A 19360-nucleotide genomic window follows, 5' to 3' on the forward strand; every position below is an offset into this window, starting at 1 on the left:
CCTCGCGTCGCAACTACTCTGCTGTCAGCATTGTGTTTATTCGTTTTTCCTAAACGTCAAATCGTAAATATGGCGTCCTCTAGAGAAAATGTACATTTCTTTTGACAACTGCAATAAAATTCGTGACATGTTTTGTAAAACCTGAGAATTTTGTATAAAAAAGGAAAATTTTATAAGAAAAAAATTGGGAATTACTTACAAAAGTGTAATAATGGAACCCCCACCGCCTAGAGGTAATTATAATAAGAATACAATATTGCGACTTGAAGCAATCAAAAGCCTTCTTATTTGCACAATTTCCTCTGAAAATCAAAATTTTTCTTTCTTCTTTTTAAGATGCGAGTCTTCGCAATATTATAGACAAATTGGCGGAGTTTGTTGCTAGAAATGGACCCGAGTTCGAAATGATCACCAAACAAAAACAACAAAATAACCCAAAATTCGAGTTTTTGTACGGAGGGGAGTATGCTGCTTATTATCAGTATCGAGTTCAGGCCGAGCAAATTTGTAAGACACACCAACTATTTACTTCCACAACCGGCATTTATTGTAATATTTTCAGTTTTGAAACAACAAGGTCAGGGCCCAAATCCTGGTTCAATGATGCACTCCCAGCAACAGATGCAGCAATATCAATCTCAACAGCAACAGTCGTCACATTTTACACAAGGACCACCACCACCGCCAAATATGTTACATGGTGGTCAGATGATGGATGGAAACAATTTCGCAATGAATCAACCACCACCTAGTCATCAGCTTTGGAATAGTGCACCGCCATCATCGGGACAAATGAACGTTGGGATGCCGACACAACAACAGCAGCAACAACAACAAACCGCACAGCAACACCAACGACAACAATCACAACCATCTACTGGTGGAAATGTTGGAGGCAATCAACAGTCCTTGGCCATGACTATAACTGCACAAATAGAAGCGATTAATATGCAACAGAATACTCTGCGGGAGCAAATACGACAATCGGAAGCAAATTTAACTGCACAACATACGGTAAATGTTTTACACATATCCTCTTTATATATGCCTATATAATCCATTTACAAAGATCTTGCATATTTTGCTTTGAGAAGAGATAGGTACAATCTTATTTAAGTAAATGTATTGGGTGGGGATGATGCTTTCTTATATGTATTTTGGGTAGACACATTTTCTAACTTTTGGGCTTGAATATTTTCTTTTCCATCTCGTCTGTTTCTTGTGAATTCTATGCTATATTGGGATGAGACGTTTGCCAATTAATAACTGTCGTTGATACGAAGTAAAAGTATACACGTCTTGAATATGTTAAGTATTTTAAGATATTGATGGAATGAAGCCATATCGACATCAATCTGCGTTGGTAAAAGTTGTTGGCAATTATGGTAGACTTTCAATAACGAAATAACTAATGTCGAGTGAGATGGAGGTCCCACTTTTTTAAAATAAGTGACGTTTTTTCTTGTTACTTCTTGAGATATATATGGTTATATTGAATTTGGTTTATCAAGTCGTCCACAAAAATATAACAAGATCAGTTCATTCGTATTCGAACTTGAGTGAACACCAACATGAATCGCCGTGCACTCATTGATAGGAGAGAAATCTCCCCTGTCCCTTCGGGAATTTTTTGAAATTTGCAAGTACTGGTAAATCCTTTAAGACATAAAACTATAGAAATTTAAAATTGTATTTGTAATTAAAGTTTTTTCCTGAACCTACAGTCCTTGCATTATTTTTCAAATTTTGTGCTAGAAAACCATTCCCTTACTCCAAAAGCTAGCAAAACTTACACTCCTCTTTAAACAAAAAGTGTTTTTGAATGAAGATCTTTTCTCATATTATTTGGCCGAGTTGAATTTAGCAGCATGTTTGCTAGCATCTGGTTGGCTGATAAGTTAATTTTGACTTTCTGTCTGGGTTTTGTTGTTATCTGAGTGTTACGGAAAGTACTGAGGCAGTCTTTGGACAAGCAAAACTTGGTGGGTTTGGATGTGGAACTCAATGACGCGTATTTGTTGTTGTTGTTGTAGCAGCATATAATGCTGGGTTGGCAGCCGCTGGCCGAAACACTTTTGGTTTCGGGTCAATCCGGTACGTAAGAACCCGCTGCCGCGGGATTGACGCGTATTTGTAGTTTATTTTGCCTCTAACCAGTCACATTGAGAATCCAACCGATTGAATCAAGATGGCTGCCGCAAACATCATTGGTTTCCTCAAGGAATCTGGACAGCCCGAGATCACCGTTTTTCTTTTTTGTCTTGGCTTTGACTGGCTCAGCGTAGACATTGCAGTTTTTGGGACGGTGATTACCCCCGGGCCAGGGAGCGGAGTCCATTTGATAGGTAACGAACGCTTTCTCTCGAAGATCTCCACTTTAACTTTATCTTCCAAAATTCGCCTGTGAGATATTTTTTTTTTTTTAATTTAATGTATTTATTTTCTATTTTCTGGTAATTTGTCCACACCGCTCTGTTGGAAGTTATTGACGTTCCATACCTTGTCGGTTCCTCCCTGATCACCTGTTTTTATTTAAATTCTAACTCATCAAATTGTGTTGATTCCATAGAAAAATAAACATTACCAGTATCAGAAATGAGCAGTGTTGCGGTTATAAGGCAATAAGCTGTTGATATTCAAACATAATTGGCCTGTTTCAGTACTGCAAGAATCTACTAATTTTTACAATTTCTTTCGATAACATAAAGGAGAAAATGTTATCGTAGTAAAAATTAGTAGCTTCTTGCAGGTTCTGGAACAAAGCAAATATGTCAAGAATCTACGAATTTTTACTACGATAACAATTTTTCGTTTATGATATCGAAAAAATAGTAAAAACTAGTATATTCTTGCAGTTCTGGAACAGTGCAAATGTAAGAAGGGAACAATCTCATAGTAGTCATAAAAGCTTTAAACGAATGACTAAATTGTGACCTCGCTCGGACTTGCACATGCGAAAGAAATGAACAAGGAAATTGTTGCATGTTTGAACTTGATCTGTTTGGGTGTGAGCTTCTTGGGGGATTGTATAAGCATATTCCGGAATGTCGTTTTCAGGTTTCTGATGTATCAACACTGGCGAACATGACACCATTTCCGGCTTCCCGTCTGCCTTGGGTTCAAATGTACCTGTTTTTCCATATTCTACAATTATTCAGTTAACCTAGTCCCCCGTGTCGGTCGTAATGCGCATGGAATCCATGTCTTCATATATTTCCATAATCTTAGAGACCTTTTGTGTTCATTCCGGATAAGACTAACTAATAAATTCCTCCTTTCCAACAGAGTTTAAACACCAGTAGTGCGATTCTCTAACTCATTTAAGTTACCGACAAATGTCGGTAAAATTATAATGCTTATAATTTCGGTAATCACCGATGTTTTTCGGTAAGTTAGCGACAAATAAAAAGCAGTCGAAAAGTTCTACCGATAGCTAGAGTGTTGTCAACATTTATTTGAACTTTTCATTCATAATTATGCGTTTTAATTTTACCGATTTTTGTCGGTAACTCAAAAAATGTGTTAGAGAATCGCACTACAGGACTTCGTCTGAAACCACACTTTCACTTTATTTTTTTTTTTTTTTTTTCGAAAATCTATTGGTTTTGGATAGTTATATGACGTTTTTGTCGTTATGTATTCTATGCCGGAAAATTATGTCACATGCATCCCAATTTCTGACAAGCCACCTCTGGTGATCCCTAGAGCAACCGTTTGATTTATTGATTGCGATGGATGACCGTAGTGTCAATCTCATAGTCCGACAGACGGGTGTTATGGGTTGTATCGTGTTTAATTTAATCTTCATAAAGAGAATGTGTGCCCACATGATTTGGGCTTGACAACTATGCCGAGTAATAGGCGTGCCCATTAATGTCGGTACACTGACTGCAAACCTGAAACACCTATGGGCCCGCGTTCGCTTAATACCCAAGCGTTAGGGGATCTTTTTTAGGTAGGATGGATATTATTTATTTATTTCTTCACTTGTAACACAGAAGCCTTCTTGGCCTAATAAATGTATTACATAGCTTTGTAATATTCCTGATAATTCAAATAATTCCATGATATTGGCTCCCCAGCCTTATTTACTTTAAATATAGGATAAATTATTAAAAGAAAGTTACATTGTCCATTAGCAACATACATATGTAGTAGCCTAAAACATAAGAATTGTGCGTTTCCATGCACAAAACTTACAAATCATTCATGATACATATACATATGTAACTTAAATAACTGCATAGCGTTACTGGTAAGGAAAAAGAGCAATGGTTAGACTAATCCTCTCCTCTCCGACAAATGATACAAATGATCACGAAGTTTTAACCGAAATGCATTATTCGAATGCGAAAATAAACGCAAAACTAAAGGGAGGTAGTTCCAACATCTTGCCACGCGCACAACATATTACTACGTATGTCGCTCGTCCTAAAGGTGTACTGCGAAATATTCAGTCCATCTTATTGGTTCGCAACAAGGTCCCTCCTTTTTCTTTTCTCGGCTTGGAAACGGCGTTGCGGAGTTCCAGTTTTTTTAGTGGAAAACAATAAATAATAAGCAGAAATGTAAACGGGAGTTCAGTTCAGTTCCATACGTATTTTGCAAACCACTTTCATTTGTTGTTTATTTGCACACGTCAATTGTGCTTTACAAATCGTGTATTTAATTATGTAATTTTGACAAGCCTTAGATGGTTTAAAAACTATATTTATTGATACAACTCTCTGGGGGTAGAAAATGTCTTTTGACGTGAAAACCCTTGGTGAGTATAAAGAATCTCGAATGACAGATTCGCCAACTGTCGAACATTTGAATTATGATTAGGATTTAGCGTTAAATAGTAGTTAGCCGTTGTAGCTTACTTTATATCCTCAGTCATTATAAGTTCGAAGATGGACCATATAGGTCCACTCCTTCGGTTACATTCTTCACAAATATTTAAGACCCCGTTTTGATTTTTCTTCCAACAGCTTCTACTCGGGCACCTATCGTTTCATTACTTCCAGTACCTTCCCCATGAAAGTTCGAAAATATTCGCTAACATGATTCTCTTAAAGGGAGCAATCGATTTGGTCATAACTTTGGATCTCGAAACTTAGTTTATCTTTGAAAGTGGGCCACCATAACGGTCCACTCCTTTGTGTAAATCCCTCACAAAGGTTCAAGATTTTTGTTTAAGTGCAGTTTAAGATCTGTTCGATGATACATTGTAAATTATAACCGAATTTTTTCGTGAGCAAGTCCATGCTTCGTGGTATAGTTGTCCAAAAGCTCCAAATTATACGGTGACCAACGGAAATGGCTATCAAAAGAAATGACTCTCAAAATAAGATCCACTTCCAAAATGAACTATGTCGATCCATACCTTCAGCATGAGCATTAATCCATATCTGTATTTTTGTCGGCAAGTTCATATCAACCAACTGAAATGACGGGTGGGCGCATTATGTATCGGAAGAAATGACTCCCTAAATAAGACCCAATTTCAAATTGGGTAGTTGTTTACCAGTTTTTTTATTTGTTGAGATAACATGCCCTCCGTCAAATAAAATGACTTAGCATTTCTAACTTTTAACTCGCTTTCATCAATGTCCTGTTCATTCTTTACTCTAAGAACCGCAATAAAAGTACCAAAAGATGACATTTTTCACCTTTGAAATGAAATCACCATCATTTTGTCTTAGCGCTCCCTTTTTACTGTCATCGAAAACTCGCTAAATAAGACCCAGTTTCAAATTGACCCCCCTATATACGTAGTTGTTTACCAGTTTTTTTACTTGTTGAGATAACATGCCCTCCGTCAAATAAAATGACTTAGCATTTCGAACTTTTAACTCGCTTTCATCAATGTCCTGTTCATTCTTTACTCTAAGAACCGCAATAAAAGTACCAAAAGATGACATTTTTCACCTTTGAAATGAAATCACCATAATTTTGTCTTAGCGCTCCCTTTTTACTGTCATCGAAAACTCGCTCAGACAATCCTATATATACCAATCAAAAATTGGATTTGATGTACGTCATGATGAAGCAGTACTAGTAGCTTTTTCTCGAAGCAGTCGACAGAGAGTCATGACAGTTACAGTCTGATCTTCGTCATTTGTTTGCCAACATCCGATTTGCATCCATATCGTCGAATTTTTTATATATACAAAATTAATGTTCTTTGTAAAAAAACATGATAAGGGATAGTAATTTTTTCTTCTTTTGGGCTATAGAATTCGCTTTTATTGTTTAAAAATAATCTTTACTAACTTTCAAAGAGTCGTGTAAAAGACGTAATCAAGATGCATCCCCGCTACCCCATGCTCTTGTATGACTTTCAAGCAAAAATGTGTAGTCCAGAAACAGTTGTACTCCACTACTTTTTTTGTAACGAAAAACATTTTGCTGGGTATTAACTTCAATAAAATTATTCCTTTTAAGTTATTGATTATGCATAATTCTCGGAGTAATTAGAAATTTTCACCTTGATTGGATCTCTTTAATATCATTGATTTTTGAAAGACAGATTCGATGTCCGCATTGCAGTATCTATTATGTAACACGTTTTACTGTCGTATTACTGTTTTTTGTCTGAATCAAGGATTTTTTGAATTATGGAGATTATATTGGATTAATCTCATGTTAGATGTTTTTTTCTGAAAAAGCATTTTGAAACTATGGGTTACAAAATTACGGTGGGGGAAACTTTTTTAGCGTTTGATCTTAAGCTCTTTTTAATTTTATTTTTTAATATATAACATTACAAATATTATGAAATTTCTACATTTAAAATTTTACTTTACTTGTATATTTTTTATTAAAAAAACCAAACTCGAAAACTCCCAAAACTAAAAATCCATAATATCCGCTACAAAAACACATACAAAACTGTTAAAAATGCATTTGCATTAAACAAAATAAATATGTCTCTGTGCAATATAATTTGCAATTCCCCCTATCAAATATGAAACTGAATTTTCGAAAAAAAAACCAAAAATATTGAAACCAAAAACACAATGGGACCTATTTAGGCAATGGTGACACAGCAAAAGAAACAAATTGAAGAAGCCATAGAAGAGGCCCAAAACAAACAATTGGAAAAGCAAGCCGAGGAACAAAATATATCCCTTAAAGAATTTGATGGCATATTGCAGCCCATAATTGATGCCTGTACCAAGGACAGCATTTCCCAAGGTAAATATACACAAATTTCAACTATATATTGTTCTATTTTAAAACTCTCTAGTAGAAGTTTTCTTCATAAAAAACATTATTTTATAAATATGTATTATAAATATTTTTTCTGTTGGTTGGCAAATGAAGTAATATTTTTAAATGTTGCAATTTTAGGCAAAAACTGGATATTACAGCATTCATCCGACAGCGCTAAAAACAATGTCGTTTTACAATATCTTTTAAAGAAGTATGCGTGTTATTTATAAGTTTAATTTGAAACTATTTTTTATTGTATATATAACTACACTATTTACTATTCGTGCATAAATGTTTGCTCGGATAATTACTATTTGTTTGCAAAAGAATCGCTCGTATTTTACATTTGTTCGTTCGATGCCGATGGAGAAGGATTTTTGCTTTTCATTGTTACTACTGGCGAACTAAACTGACAGAGTTATAATGTAAACTTTACGAACTAAAACTAACGCCTACATTTAATTGAATTTACTCTCTTGACATTGACAATTAATATCTTTAGTTAATAGCAAACAAAATCAACGCCTACAACTCTGAACGAACAGACGAGCGAACAGAACAAGACCAAAAAACAACAAAAATATCGTTTGTTAATTTATTTTTAGGGCTTTGGCAGATGGTTCAACATTTCAGCAAAAATTGCATCTTATATATTTAATTAATGATATCCTGCACCATTGGTGAGTATACCTTTGTTTTTTCTTCAAAAAAACTTTGTTATTTAAAGGGGATGTATATCTTTTATAAAGGTCTGTTTCTTGATGTCGTACATTTGTGTTATTCTAATTTACGAATTTTTAACGAAAACGCAAAATATAATATTAACGAAGAAAATTTTATTTACGATGGCGCCAGGAAACAGTCCCAAATTTTTGAAGCACAAACGTTTTAATTTTGTTTCTATATACCGCATTACCAGTTATTTAAATTAATTGTACATGTCTATAAAATTAGGAATTTTAAATACTATGTATATCCTGCTTCTCTATGATGTTACGAAAATGAAAGTGAGTGAATTGCTAACTATTCCCTATTACTTATAGACGTATCCCCCAGATGTTTTACCGTGTGTCTTCATTAATCTTGTTCTAGTTTAATCTTATGGTATATGAACCTCCTTTGGATTCGACCACAAATCCATTCATATGCATATCTCCACAAATATGCAGCTGCAATCCTTGCAGTTCATTTCATATCCTACAGTGCAATTGTATTTACTTACTTCACCGTGTCACCCGAGCCTTGGTCTTCCATACTGAGTGCACCATTCCCATGACGGAGCTAACAAATGTAATCCTTGTAACACGATGCGTAACATTATGTTGATGTCTATGTAAAGCTGAAACGGCTCGTGATTCATTTACGTCGATATACACGGTCAATGCAGATTGGTCTACGGATCCTTGGGCCAACCTTGTCGGTGATTTCTATCTCCTCTGCATCTCCACAGAATCTACTATAGCAGACGCTACTTTCATCCAATTTGAACATGCAGTGGCTCGTTATTTATCCCACAGTGGTTTTCTTGCCTAATTCATCGAGTTAGATTGCGCAGTTAGAGAAAATATTCCAAGAAACGCTTGAAGGAGAAACGATCGGAATAAAAATTGATAGGAAACTAGTCAGTAATACAAGTTATGCTGCCAATGCCACGTTACTGACTGGAAGCATAGCCGGTCTACAGAAACTAGTAGAGAAACTGTACGTGCAAGTGAGAAATATGCCTTTAATGTCAACATGAAGAAGACTATGTACATGTTCATTAGTAGAAAAAATCCCCATGCCGAGGTGAACTTAAAAGTATAAGTTACAGAAATAGAAAGAGTGCGAACATTTAAATATCTTGGGATTTTAATAAACGACCAATGGGATACATCGAAAGAGATAAAAAGTCGAATAGGGATGGCGCGAGAAGTTTTACGTAAATATAGTAAAACCCTGAAAAATCATGACATAAAAGTAACAACAAAAATGCGTTTTATAAAATGCTATATTTTGGTTGGTGCTGCTATATGGAAAATAAGTTTGGACCCTCAAATCATCTGATGAAAGAAAATTGGAAACCGTCGAAATATGGATTTACCGGCGAGTACTGAAAATACTTACTTACTTTACTTACTTAGCTGGCCTTTTACAGAACATTTGTTCCATAAGCCGAACTAAGAAAAAATCTCCAATCCTCTCTGTTTGCTGCTGTATTTTCCCAATCTGGGATATGTAGCTTTGTGATATCTCGTTTCACTTGTTGGCTCCAACGAAGCTTTGGCCTTCCAGATCTGCGAGAACCTCCATGCGGCCCGTATTTATACGCCTTTTTAGCGGGTTCATCATCACTCATTCTTATAACATGGCCTAGCCATCGCAATCGTTGTATCTCGATTCGTTCAACTATATTGATGTCATTGTATAGTTGATACAGCTCGATGTTCATACGACGCCGATATTCGCCGTCAACACAGATTGGCCCGTAGATCTTTCGAAGAATTTTTCTCTCAAACACACAAAGCACTGCCTTATCTGCTTGAGCAAGTACCCATGCTTCGGAACCATACATTAGCACGGGTAGTATCAGTGTTTTGTACAGTGTTATTTTTGTTTGCCGAGAGGTGGCTTTATTCCTAAACTGCTTACTCAGCCCAAAGTAGCATCTGTTAGCCAACACTATTCTTCTTCGTATTTCACAACTGATGTTATTTGTTGTGTTTATGGCGGTGCCGAGGTAGACGAAGTCCTTTACTACCTCAAAATTATAGGTACCAACATTCACAGATGGTGCGGATGTTGAATAGATCACACGACAGGCCGTCTCCTTGTCTGAAACCTCTTTTGGTAGTAAACTCTTCGGAGAGGTTCTTTCCAATTTTAACTGAGGATCTCGTCTCAGTTAATGTCATTCTACAAAGTCGAATGAGCTTTGCAGGAATACCAAAATCAGACATGGCTTGGAACACCTTTGAACGTATAGGGCTGTCGAATGCTGCTTTATAATCGACGAAAAGATGGAAGGTGTCGATCTGCATTTCTTGGGTCCTTTCCAGGATTTGTCTCAAGGTAAATATCTGGTCAATGGTGGATTTGCCAGGTCTAAAGCCGCACTGATAGGGTCCAATAATTTCATTGACCATAGGCTTTAGTCTCTCACAAAATATGCCAGATACTATCTTATATGCAATAGGGAGCAGACTTATGCTCCTATAATTGGAGCACACAGCCTTATCACCCTTCTTGTGGACTGGACATAGGATGCTCACGTTCCAATCGTCGGGTACGCGTTCTTCCTGCCAGATGGTGCTAACTAGCTGATGCATACACCTTATCCGGTTTTGAACAGCTCGGATGGTAGGCCATCTGCACCTGCCGCCTTATTCTTCAGCCGGTTTATTGCTGTCCTTACCTCATCTTGGCTGGGCGGTATACATTCAATACCATCATCTGGGATTGGATCTGTGGTATCTTCGCCGTCTTCACTGCTATCGGATACCAACAGTTTGGAAAAATGTTCTTTCCATATCCTGAGAACACTATCTGTATCAGTTACCAAATTACCTTGTTGATCTCTACAGGAGGATATTCCTGTACCAAAGCCATCAGTTTGATGCTTCACTCTTTGGTAGAATTTTCGGACTTCGTTCTGTCTCCTGTACATCTCCATTTGTTCACACTCCCTCTTTTCCATTTCTCTCTTTTTCCTGCGGAAAAGACGTTTCTCCTCTCTCCTTTTCTCCCGATACCTCTCTCGTGCGCTACGCGTTGCTACTGATTGTAAAGTAGCCCTATATGCCGCATTTTTTCTTCGGTAGCAGCATGGCACTCCTGGTCATACCACGGATTCTTTGGTGGAGGTCTCTGGTATCCAAGTACTGATTTTGCGGCTGTTTGCATGGAGTGGGCAATATTTTGCCATTGTGCTGATATGTTATCGGGACGAGAAGCGCTATCATTAAGCAATTGGGTCAGTTGAGTGGAATATGCTGTGGCTATCTGTTGTGTTTGCAGCTTGGCGATGTCCAACTTTCGTGTTGTGTCTGTCCGTGCTTTATTTGCAACGTTTAGACGGGTACGTACCTTTGCTGCAACGAGGTAATGGTCCGAATCTATGTTTGCTCCTCGGAACGATCGAACATCCAACACGCTCGATGAATGTCTTCCATCTATCACAACGTGATCAATTTGATTTATTGTTCTTTGGTCTGGAGACAGCCAAGTGCCCTTATGAATATCGAGATGCTTAAATCTGGTACTGCTAACTACCATGTTTTTTGCCGCTGCGAAGTCTATCAGCCTCATTCCATTGTCTGATGTTTCACTATGTAGACTGAATTTCCCAACTGTTTGTCCAAAGATATTCTCCTTTCCAATTTTGGCATTAAAATCGCCTAGAACAATTTTAATGTCATGGGCAGGACAACGGTCATATGTTTCTTCTAAGCTCTCGTAGAATATATCTTTGGTCTGTTCGTCCTTGTCTTCGGTTGGGGCATGAGCGCAGATAAAGCTGATGTTGAAGAATTTTGCTTTAAATCGAATTGTAGCAAGTCTTTCATTCACTGGGGTGAAGCTGGAGACCAGATGTTTTAACTTCCGACCAACTACAAAACCGCAACCAAACTCATGCTTTGTGTCATGGCAGCTATAATACAGTGCGTCACCTCCTTTAGGTGTTGTTGTGACATTTTCCCAGTCCATCGTATTTCCTGTATGGCAGTAATATCGGCTTTGTACTATCCAAGTACGTCTGCCAATGCGAAGACTGCACCTTCTCTATAAAGAGTGCGAACATTCCAGGTGCAGATTCGCAGATCATGGTCCTTAAAACGTTTGCGGGGTTCGTCAACTTTAGAGGGGTTTGTTTTTCTTTTCTTTCGTTTTTTCATAGTAGGCTGTTTTTTTTTTAGGGGAGGGTTACTAACCCGACGCCCAAACCCAAGCCCAAGTTTTTAACGTTCTTATGGGTGAACGCGCGGCACATGTTAGCTCACTACCTTTAACGGGTGTTAAAGGCAGTTCCCCAGGTGACACCACGGGGAGGTCAGTGTCCACTTGAGATGAAAGAGGGACCAAGATAAATCCTGGTCTTTGCCATGTTAAAACCGGTCAGGACCGTTCCTTGGTATCTTCCATCCCCTACGTCACTGAAAATACCATGGGCAGCGAAAATTTCAAAGGACGAAGTAATGAGAAGGACGAATGTAAGTAAGCCGGTAATTAATAACAACAATAAAAGGGGCAAAATAGTGTATCTTGGACACGTATTAAGGAACAACAAATACAACATTTTACAGGCAATTTTGAAGGGAAAATTGAAAGATGAAGGAAAGCATCTGTCCATGCAGAACAGGTCCAGGTAAGCTGTATTCCGGAGATGCATGTCACTTAAGCATGACAGTCACGTTTTGCGACATTACCCTGACTGTCAAGCAAGTTTGTCAAGCAACCCGGAAGTGACAGGGTGAAGAGAAGAGTACTACGTCGCGTTAGATCTCTTTCTGTCGAGGAGGAATCACCACAATTTACAATGATCGATGTAGCGAATGCCATCAGGAACGCTAAATCATCCAAGGTAATGCTAAAACAGCTGGATGTGCTGGAATGTATCACTAATGCTCTCAACCTGTCGCTGGCCACCCAAATTGTTCTCGAAGTCTGGAAAATGAGCATTGTGATCCCGCTACTGAAGCCAGACAAGGATGCAAGCAATGGTGAATCGTACAGACCGATTATGTTTTTTTTGTCGCGCAAAGCAAAGATTTATCTTGAGGCTTTACTCCTCCCCAGCGTCAGAAATAGCTATCCAGTTGCCGATCATCAGCATGGATTCCGTAAGCAGCACGACAACAGCGCTGCGCGTCATCTCCACACATATTAGTCAAGGACTCAACCAGAGCTAGCCGTGTGATAGAACAGTGATGGTAGCGCTTGACTTTTTAAATACCTTTGATATTCTCAAGCATTCTACGCTGTTTGATGACATCAAGCAGACAACCCTCCGGCTAAGTTTGAAACGTTGGATAATCAATTATATGTGTGAACGACAGTGGTACATGGAAATCAGGAACAAGAAGTCCAAGCCACGTAGAGTGAAGCAGCGAGGATAATAATAAGGATAGGATAGGATAATATCTCTGGAAATGTTTAACCTCTACCACTCCTGTATTCTGCCCCCTCCAGATGGCATTGAGATCGTAACATAAGTAGATTGTACGATCTTGGCGTCTTACCTTCTCCCGGTGTCATTTGTGAAAGGTTGAACTCCTATTTGATTGATCTTACTACATTTTTCCGCGCGAGGAATATTCAAATATTGCCACTAAATCTACGGTCACTCTGTTCCAGCGTACGTAAAAATACTTTATGAAACATTTCCAATGGTTTCGTTTCGTACAACATAGGAACAATACAAAACGAAACATAACCCACGTTGACCCACTCGCTGTTTTGTTTCATTTTGTTTACATTCGTGAGTTCGACAAAACTAGTAGCGAAAAGTTCTCAATTTCACAACAACAGATAGAAAACGAAAAAGTTGAAAACATCAGCTGTAGTATGTTCCAAGTAGCTGGTTGGGTTGTTAAGCAATCAAGTGTGGGTGTGTCTGAGTGTGGCATTGATCATTTCGCACAGCAAATGTTTGCCAAAACATCTTTTCGTTTTGTGATTGGATTCCAGTACTGTGACATAATCACATGCTTTCGTTGCACTACCTGCTCGGGTGTTATCGTGAGAGCCATCGTAATCACCATATGGTGGATAGGTCCCCCACCCAGGCATGTCAGAAGGGATCTTCATGATCTAGAAAGAATGCTCCAACGTTACAAGAGAGTACCCCTAGATCAACAAGTCTATCAAGCAGGTTTAAATAGCATTCACACGGATGCAGTTGCAGATGCATTAACTTGTATCTAACACCAATAATGTGTCTTGATCATTTTTTGTTCAATTGAAATTATGGGGATTTGATAGTAATTTACTCCACTAAAGAAAACGGGATATACATATTATATTTTGAATTAATGGTAGGCACTTACAAAGTTCTTAAAGTTTCTTTTAGATTCAGATTTGCATGTTTTCAATAAAATAATGTAATTAGTTGCTAAGAGCAAATTTAGTTTATGTGATTTTCCTTGCGGTAATAATTATTAGTTTGAAGGAGAGAGAGTTGAGGCTGAAAACTGAGGAGGAAAATTGCCTAATATAAATCTGGACTAAGAGCTTTAAGGGGTCATGGCCCCTAGCAAATAAAAAAAAAAAATTTTGTATTGGCTAATTTTACAGTACAGGTAGAATAGAATATGTTGCATAAAATATCGAGTCGATCGGACAAAAGTTTGCTGAGATATGAGAGTTGGGAGGGACAAACTAACTGTGTTTTGTATATAACAGAGAAGTTTCAAACGCGGTTTTCTCAAAATGGCATTTTTAAAGCGCTGCCCACTGTATACGCATGATCCGATTTTCATTTTGTGGGATTTTTAGACATATAATAAGCCTGTCCTTAAGCGAAAGACTTTAAAAATTTGATGTTTTTATGGCGAAATGCTATCAATTTTTTCGCTAAAATCGTAATTTTAAAGGATATTTTTGAGTTCCCTTTCGCTTAAGGACAATATTATTAGGTTCTTAATGAACTCACAAAAATATATGCAGATCGGTTTATTCGTTTTCGCGCTACAGTGGACACCGCAATATGCTTTAGTAAAACAGCGCTTCGTAGGCGGGCATTTGTCAGAAAACTATGCAATATTTTACATAAAAAAATACGAAATTAGCTCAAGGTGTGACCTTTCAGATAAAAAAATTCCTAAAAAAGTTTGTTAGATTTTTCGTATAAAATATTCATGAAAAATTGCTCTTTTGGTGCTCAATAAGTGGCTACAACCCCTTAAATGTATTTATATGACACACTGTTTAATGAAAAGTTTAATACCGTAATTGCATTAAATATTTCATGCAACAAAAAAAAATAATAACGGCATTAATACAATATGATTGTTTTACAGTGTTCGGAAAAATGCCAATGATTTGAAAAATAGCCTAGAGAATGTGGTTATACCAATGTTCTGCAGTGCCGATTTAAGTAAGTTCGTCTAACCCTTCTATATATAATTTTCCCTTTCTAATATTCACAAAATATGTATGTATTTTCGACAGTTGCCAACACTGACCAACGGGCGAAACTAACAAAACTGTTATCTTTGTGGGAGTCTAAGGCAAAATTTTTCGATGCATGTGTTATATCGAAATTACAATCGCCCGATTCTTCCATGCAAGAGTATAAGACAAATTTGCAAAATTTACATCATGAAACGACGAGTAAATTTACTCAGGCTATGAAAGCGCAAATGGATAAGTATGATATTCTAAAGTCCCACATTGGAAGCATTTCAAGTTAATCGTTGATATTAATAATGTTTATTGAATATTTCTTCTCTCTTAGTTATAAGAAACAACATCAAATGTTTATACAACATGCTGCACAACAAATTACACAATTGGAACAACAAAAGCAACAAATGGAACAGCAAATGTTGGCAAGTGTAATGCCAAATGCTGGAATGATGGCAGCTGTAAATCAACAACAACAACAGCAGCAATCTCAAGTCAATATACCCTCTTTAATGGGACAAAAAATTGCAATGCCTGCTTTGAACGACAAGGCGGATCCTTTCGGCAATTCCCAATCACATTCAAATTCTAACAATGCTCAATGTTTTCCAAATGCCACCACCGCTGCTGCTAATAATTTCTTTATACCAGATTTATCAAAACCACCACCAGGTTTTGCCAACCCTGGGCCCAATGTCTCAGGGGTAGCAGCCAACAATCAGCAGATTCCGCATCTAATGCAACAAACTCCTTTCGCTCAAATCAATAGCAACATTCCGCAAAGTCAAGCCATAATGAATGCTCCACCAAATGCCCTAAATCCTGCAGAAATTCTCAACAATGTGTCCAACTTGAATGTTGATCTACGCAATGTTGCTGCAGCTTTGCAAATGGTACAACAGCAACAACCCCCAAATGCGTTTGATAATCAAACCATAACACCACATGCCATGGGTCCTGGGGATGAGCAGCTGGCAACAACAAAGGAACAACCTGAAGAGGATCCAAAACCTTCAGCAGCGTATTATGATTTACCAGCAGGACTTATGGTACCGCTTATACGTTTGGAGGACTACAATTATAAGCCCTTAGATCCGGAGGATATACGTCTACCGCCACCAGCACCACAAACTGAAAGATTGACAAATGCTTTGGCAGCGTTCTATTCCCTACCCACTCATGACAGGCCCAGAGATAAGTAAGTACATGGTATATAAATCCGGAAATTGTGGTATTAACAATCTTTGTATTTTTGTTTGTATTTCCATTTGCAGCGAGGGTTGGGAAAAATTGGGTCTCTATGAATATTACAAAGTTAAAAATGCTGCTCGCAAACAGAAGGAAGAGGATATTAAAAATGGAGTTAGGGAAAAATCACGTTCTCCTAGTCCTATTTTGTTGGAAAAACCAAAACCCAAAAAGACAAACAAACGTTGCTACAGGTATGCAACACTTGTAGGCAAAAATGTATTTGTTATTAAAAATATAAATATTTTTCTGACAGATCAAAAAGTCGCAGTCGTTCCGCCTCGCCTCGTAAGTCACGAACGCGCTCGAGATCGCGTTCTCGGTCACCAGTACGTGCCACACCAAATCGCAACGAAAGAGGCGGGCGAAACAATCGTTACAATAGAAGAAGTCGTTCTCCTCGACGATCTCCGCCCAGGGACAGAGAAAGGGAACGTGACCGTGACAGGGAAAATGATCGCAACACAAGGCGTGAACGAGATCGTTCAGTAACTCCTCCCAGCTTTTTGTAAGAAGTTCCCTTATTTCCTCGTTATATGTTATTAAAAAACTTATTTCCAATATTTATAGAGGCAGCAATTTTGCCAAACCAAATGAATTCATTGATGAATCGAACAAGGGGCATCAAATGCTAATGAAAATGGGATGGTCAGGCGCTGGTACCGGATTAGGTACGAAAAATCAGGGTATTGATCAGCCAATTTCCGGAGGTGAAGTAAGAGATCGTAAAGATTTATACAAGGTATGTAATTTTTTGTGGGATTCTGGCAAAGTTATATGTTGTGGTAATTGATAATTTTTTTGTATTTTTACACAGGGTGTCGGAGTGAATATGAATGACCCATATGAAAACTTTCGCAAGAATAAAGGTGCCGCATTTGTTTTTCGTATGCGTACACGTGATGAGAAAAGCTAAAGACATTTATAGTAATTATTTTCTATGTGGTTAAGTTAATTACATATATTTTTTGTAAAAAAAAAACTCAATGAATTGTAATGCAAATCGATCATCATTTTCTTAATTTACATTTCTTTTATAATTCAAAAAGAGATTATGTGCTATGAACAGATTTTTATCTTTGTTTTGACTTGAAATTAAGATCCACAAATATAGTTTGCATTTTTAATTTGATGTTTGTATTGTTATAACAATACTTTATATAATTGTTTATTCGTTTTTGTGTAAATTTTGGGACTGGGTATTTACTGCGGACGGATTCTGGAATAAGTTGTTATTGTTGTTGTTGTTGTTGTAACAGTTCGGTTGTATTCGGAAGCTCTTTCCTGAAAATTATAAAGGAAGAATGGAACGAGAAAAGAAAATGGAATATATTATTAATCAGTTGTGTGAATAGGATTTGATGTTGGCAATTGAAGGAATTGTGCTACTTCAATTGGATGTGACCACAAATCAACAGGGGTTAGATTTGTGGGGGCGGACGGACAGTTGAATAGATGTGAAGTATCGTGAGGGCTCTGATGGCAGGAGGGGCACCTGTTTATGGTACCGGGAACAATGCGTTCTCTGTAGGAATTGAGAATGCTACTGTAACCAGACCTAAGTTGTGCCAGTATGGAACGAGTTTGCCTTGGAAGAAGCCTCTCACTATCCGAAATTGCTGGAGGATGTTGATTTAGGACTTTATTGTTTTTGTACACACTTATGGCTTCGGAGACCGCCCGTTGGTGCACAATGTTCAGGGAGTCCGTGTAAGACAATCGGTTGACGTCCGATGGAATGACGTCTTGGATGTCATCACGGTAACACCTGAAGTCCTTACGGATGCGTCTAGGTGGTGGATCTTCCATCACTACGTGATGGTTGGGGTGACTCGGCTGATGGCTAGCCAGCAGGAACTGTCTAGTCAGCAACACATTATGTTGTCTGACTGACAGCATCCTGGTCTCCTCATGAAGATGATCCACCTGTGACATCTGGACGCAACCCGTAGCAATTCGGAGAGCATTATTTTGCGTCGTCTGCAGGATTCTCCATTGGGTGTCACTCAGGAAGGAAGTCCAAACCGGGGCAGCATAATTGAAGACAGACCGACCGATGGCCTTATAGGTCGTTATCAATGTCTCCTTATCTCTGCCCCAGGAGGTGCCAGCTAAAGCTTTAAGGACTTTGTTCCTGGATTTCACTTTCTGGTTGATGTAGGTGGCGTGCGAAGAGAAGTGGAGAAGATTATCGAAAACTACCCCAAGGATCTTTGGACTATGAACAGTGGGGATACGCCTGCCTTCGACAAATACATCAAGCTAGTTGTTAACTTCCTTCGTCCAGGAAGTGAATAAGGACACTGAGGACTTTGTAGGGGATAGCTGAAGATTGCGCTCCCGGAAGAAATTTGTGATGGTGGCTAGGTAGTTGGAAATTCTAGCACTTACGTCGTCGATGTCAACACCAGATGAAATTATGGTGCAGTCATCAGCATACGACACCACCGAAATATCTGCTGGTGGAGGAGGGAGATTAGCAAGATAGATGTTGAATAAAATGGGGGATAGTACTCCACCTTGGGGTACTCCCATTTTAATCTTGCGGAATTTGGATTTTTGGTCTCGGAATTCAACGAAGGCTTGCCTACCATTAAGGTAATTGGCAATCCAACGCTTGGCGTCATTTGGAAGGGTGGAATTCATGACGTCAGAAATCAGCATGGAATGGTCGACCGTGTCAAACGCCTTGGACAGGTCAAGCGCTGCCACAATGGTCCGTTTGGGTGGTCGTAGCTGATTTAGGCCGTTCGCAATCTTTGTGGTTATCTCTTGCAAAGCCGTGGTTGTGCTATGAGCTTCCCTGAAA

General features: G+C 38.2%; 1 protein-coding gene across 1 annotated transcript; it reads left to right on the forward strand.

The window, feature by feature from the left end:
• The first annotated feature begins 64 nt into the window (after window positions 1-64).
• Window positions 65-17715, forward strand: scaf6 (SR-related CTD associated factor 6). Its single transcript, XM_073985920.1, has 13 exons — window positions 65-233; window positions 337-507; window positions 563-1014; window positions 7020-7182; window positions 7339-7411; window positions 7806-7880; window positions 15198-15274; window positions 15349-15547; window positions 15635-16501; window positions 16578-16745; window positions 16808-17059; window positions 17122-17293; window positions 17369-17715. Exons 1-13 carry the CDS (start codon window positions 212-214, stop codon window positions 17465-17467), a joined length of 2790 nt encoding a protein of 929 aa, XP_073842021.1. The 5' UTR covers window positions 65-211; the 3' UTR covers window positions 17468-17715.
• The last annotated feature ends 1645 nt before the right edge of the window (window positions 17716-19360 follow it).

The sequence above is a fragment of the Musca autumnalis genome, unplaced genomic scaffold, assembly GCF_047663935.1.
Source record: "Musca autumnalis isolate F117 unplaced genomic scaffold, ASM4766393v1 scaffold_4, whole genome shotgun sequence".
In the NCBI taxonomy this organism is placed as follows: domain Eukaryota; kingdom Metazoa; phylum Arthropoda; class Insecta; order Diptera; family Muscidae; genus Musca; species Musca autumnalis.

What these genes read in the sequence shown, in the direction of transcription:
- scaf6 (XM_073985920.1), top strand. Translation starts at nt 212, where the DNA reads ATGGAACCCCCACCGCCTAGAG. An exon ending in TTACAATATCTTTTAAAGAA is followed by an intron (nt 7,412 to 7,805) that starts GTATGCGTGTTA and finishes ATTTATTTTTAG; the next exon opens with GGCTTTGGCAGATGGTTCAA. An exon ending in ACAAACAAACGTTGCTACAG is followed by an intron (nt 16,746 to 16,807) that starts GTATGCAACACT and finishes TTTTTCTGACAG; the next exon opens with ATCAAAAAGTCGCAGTCGTT.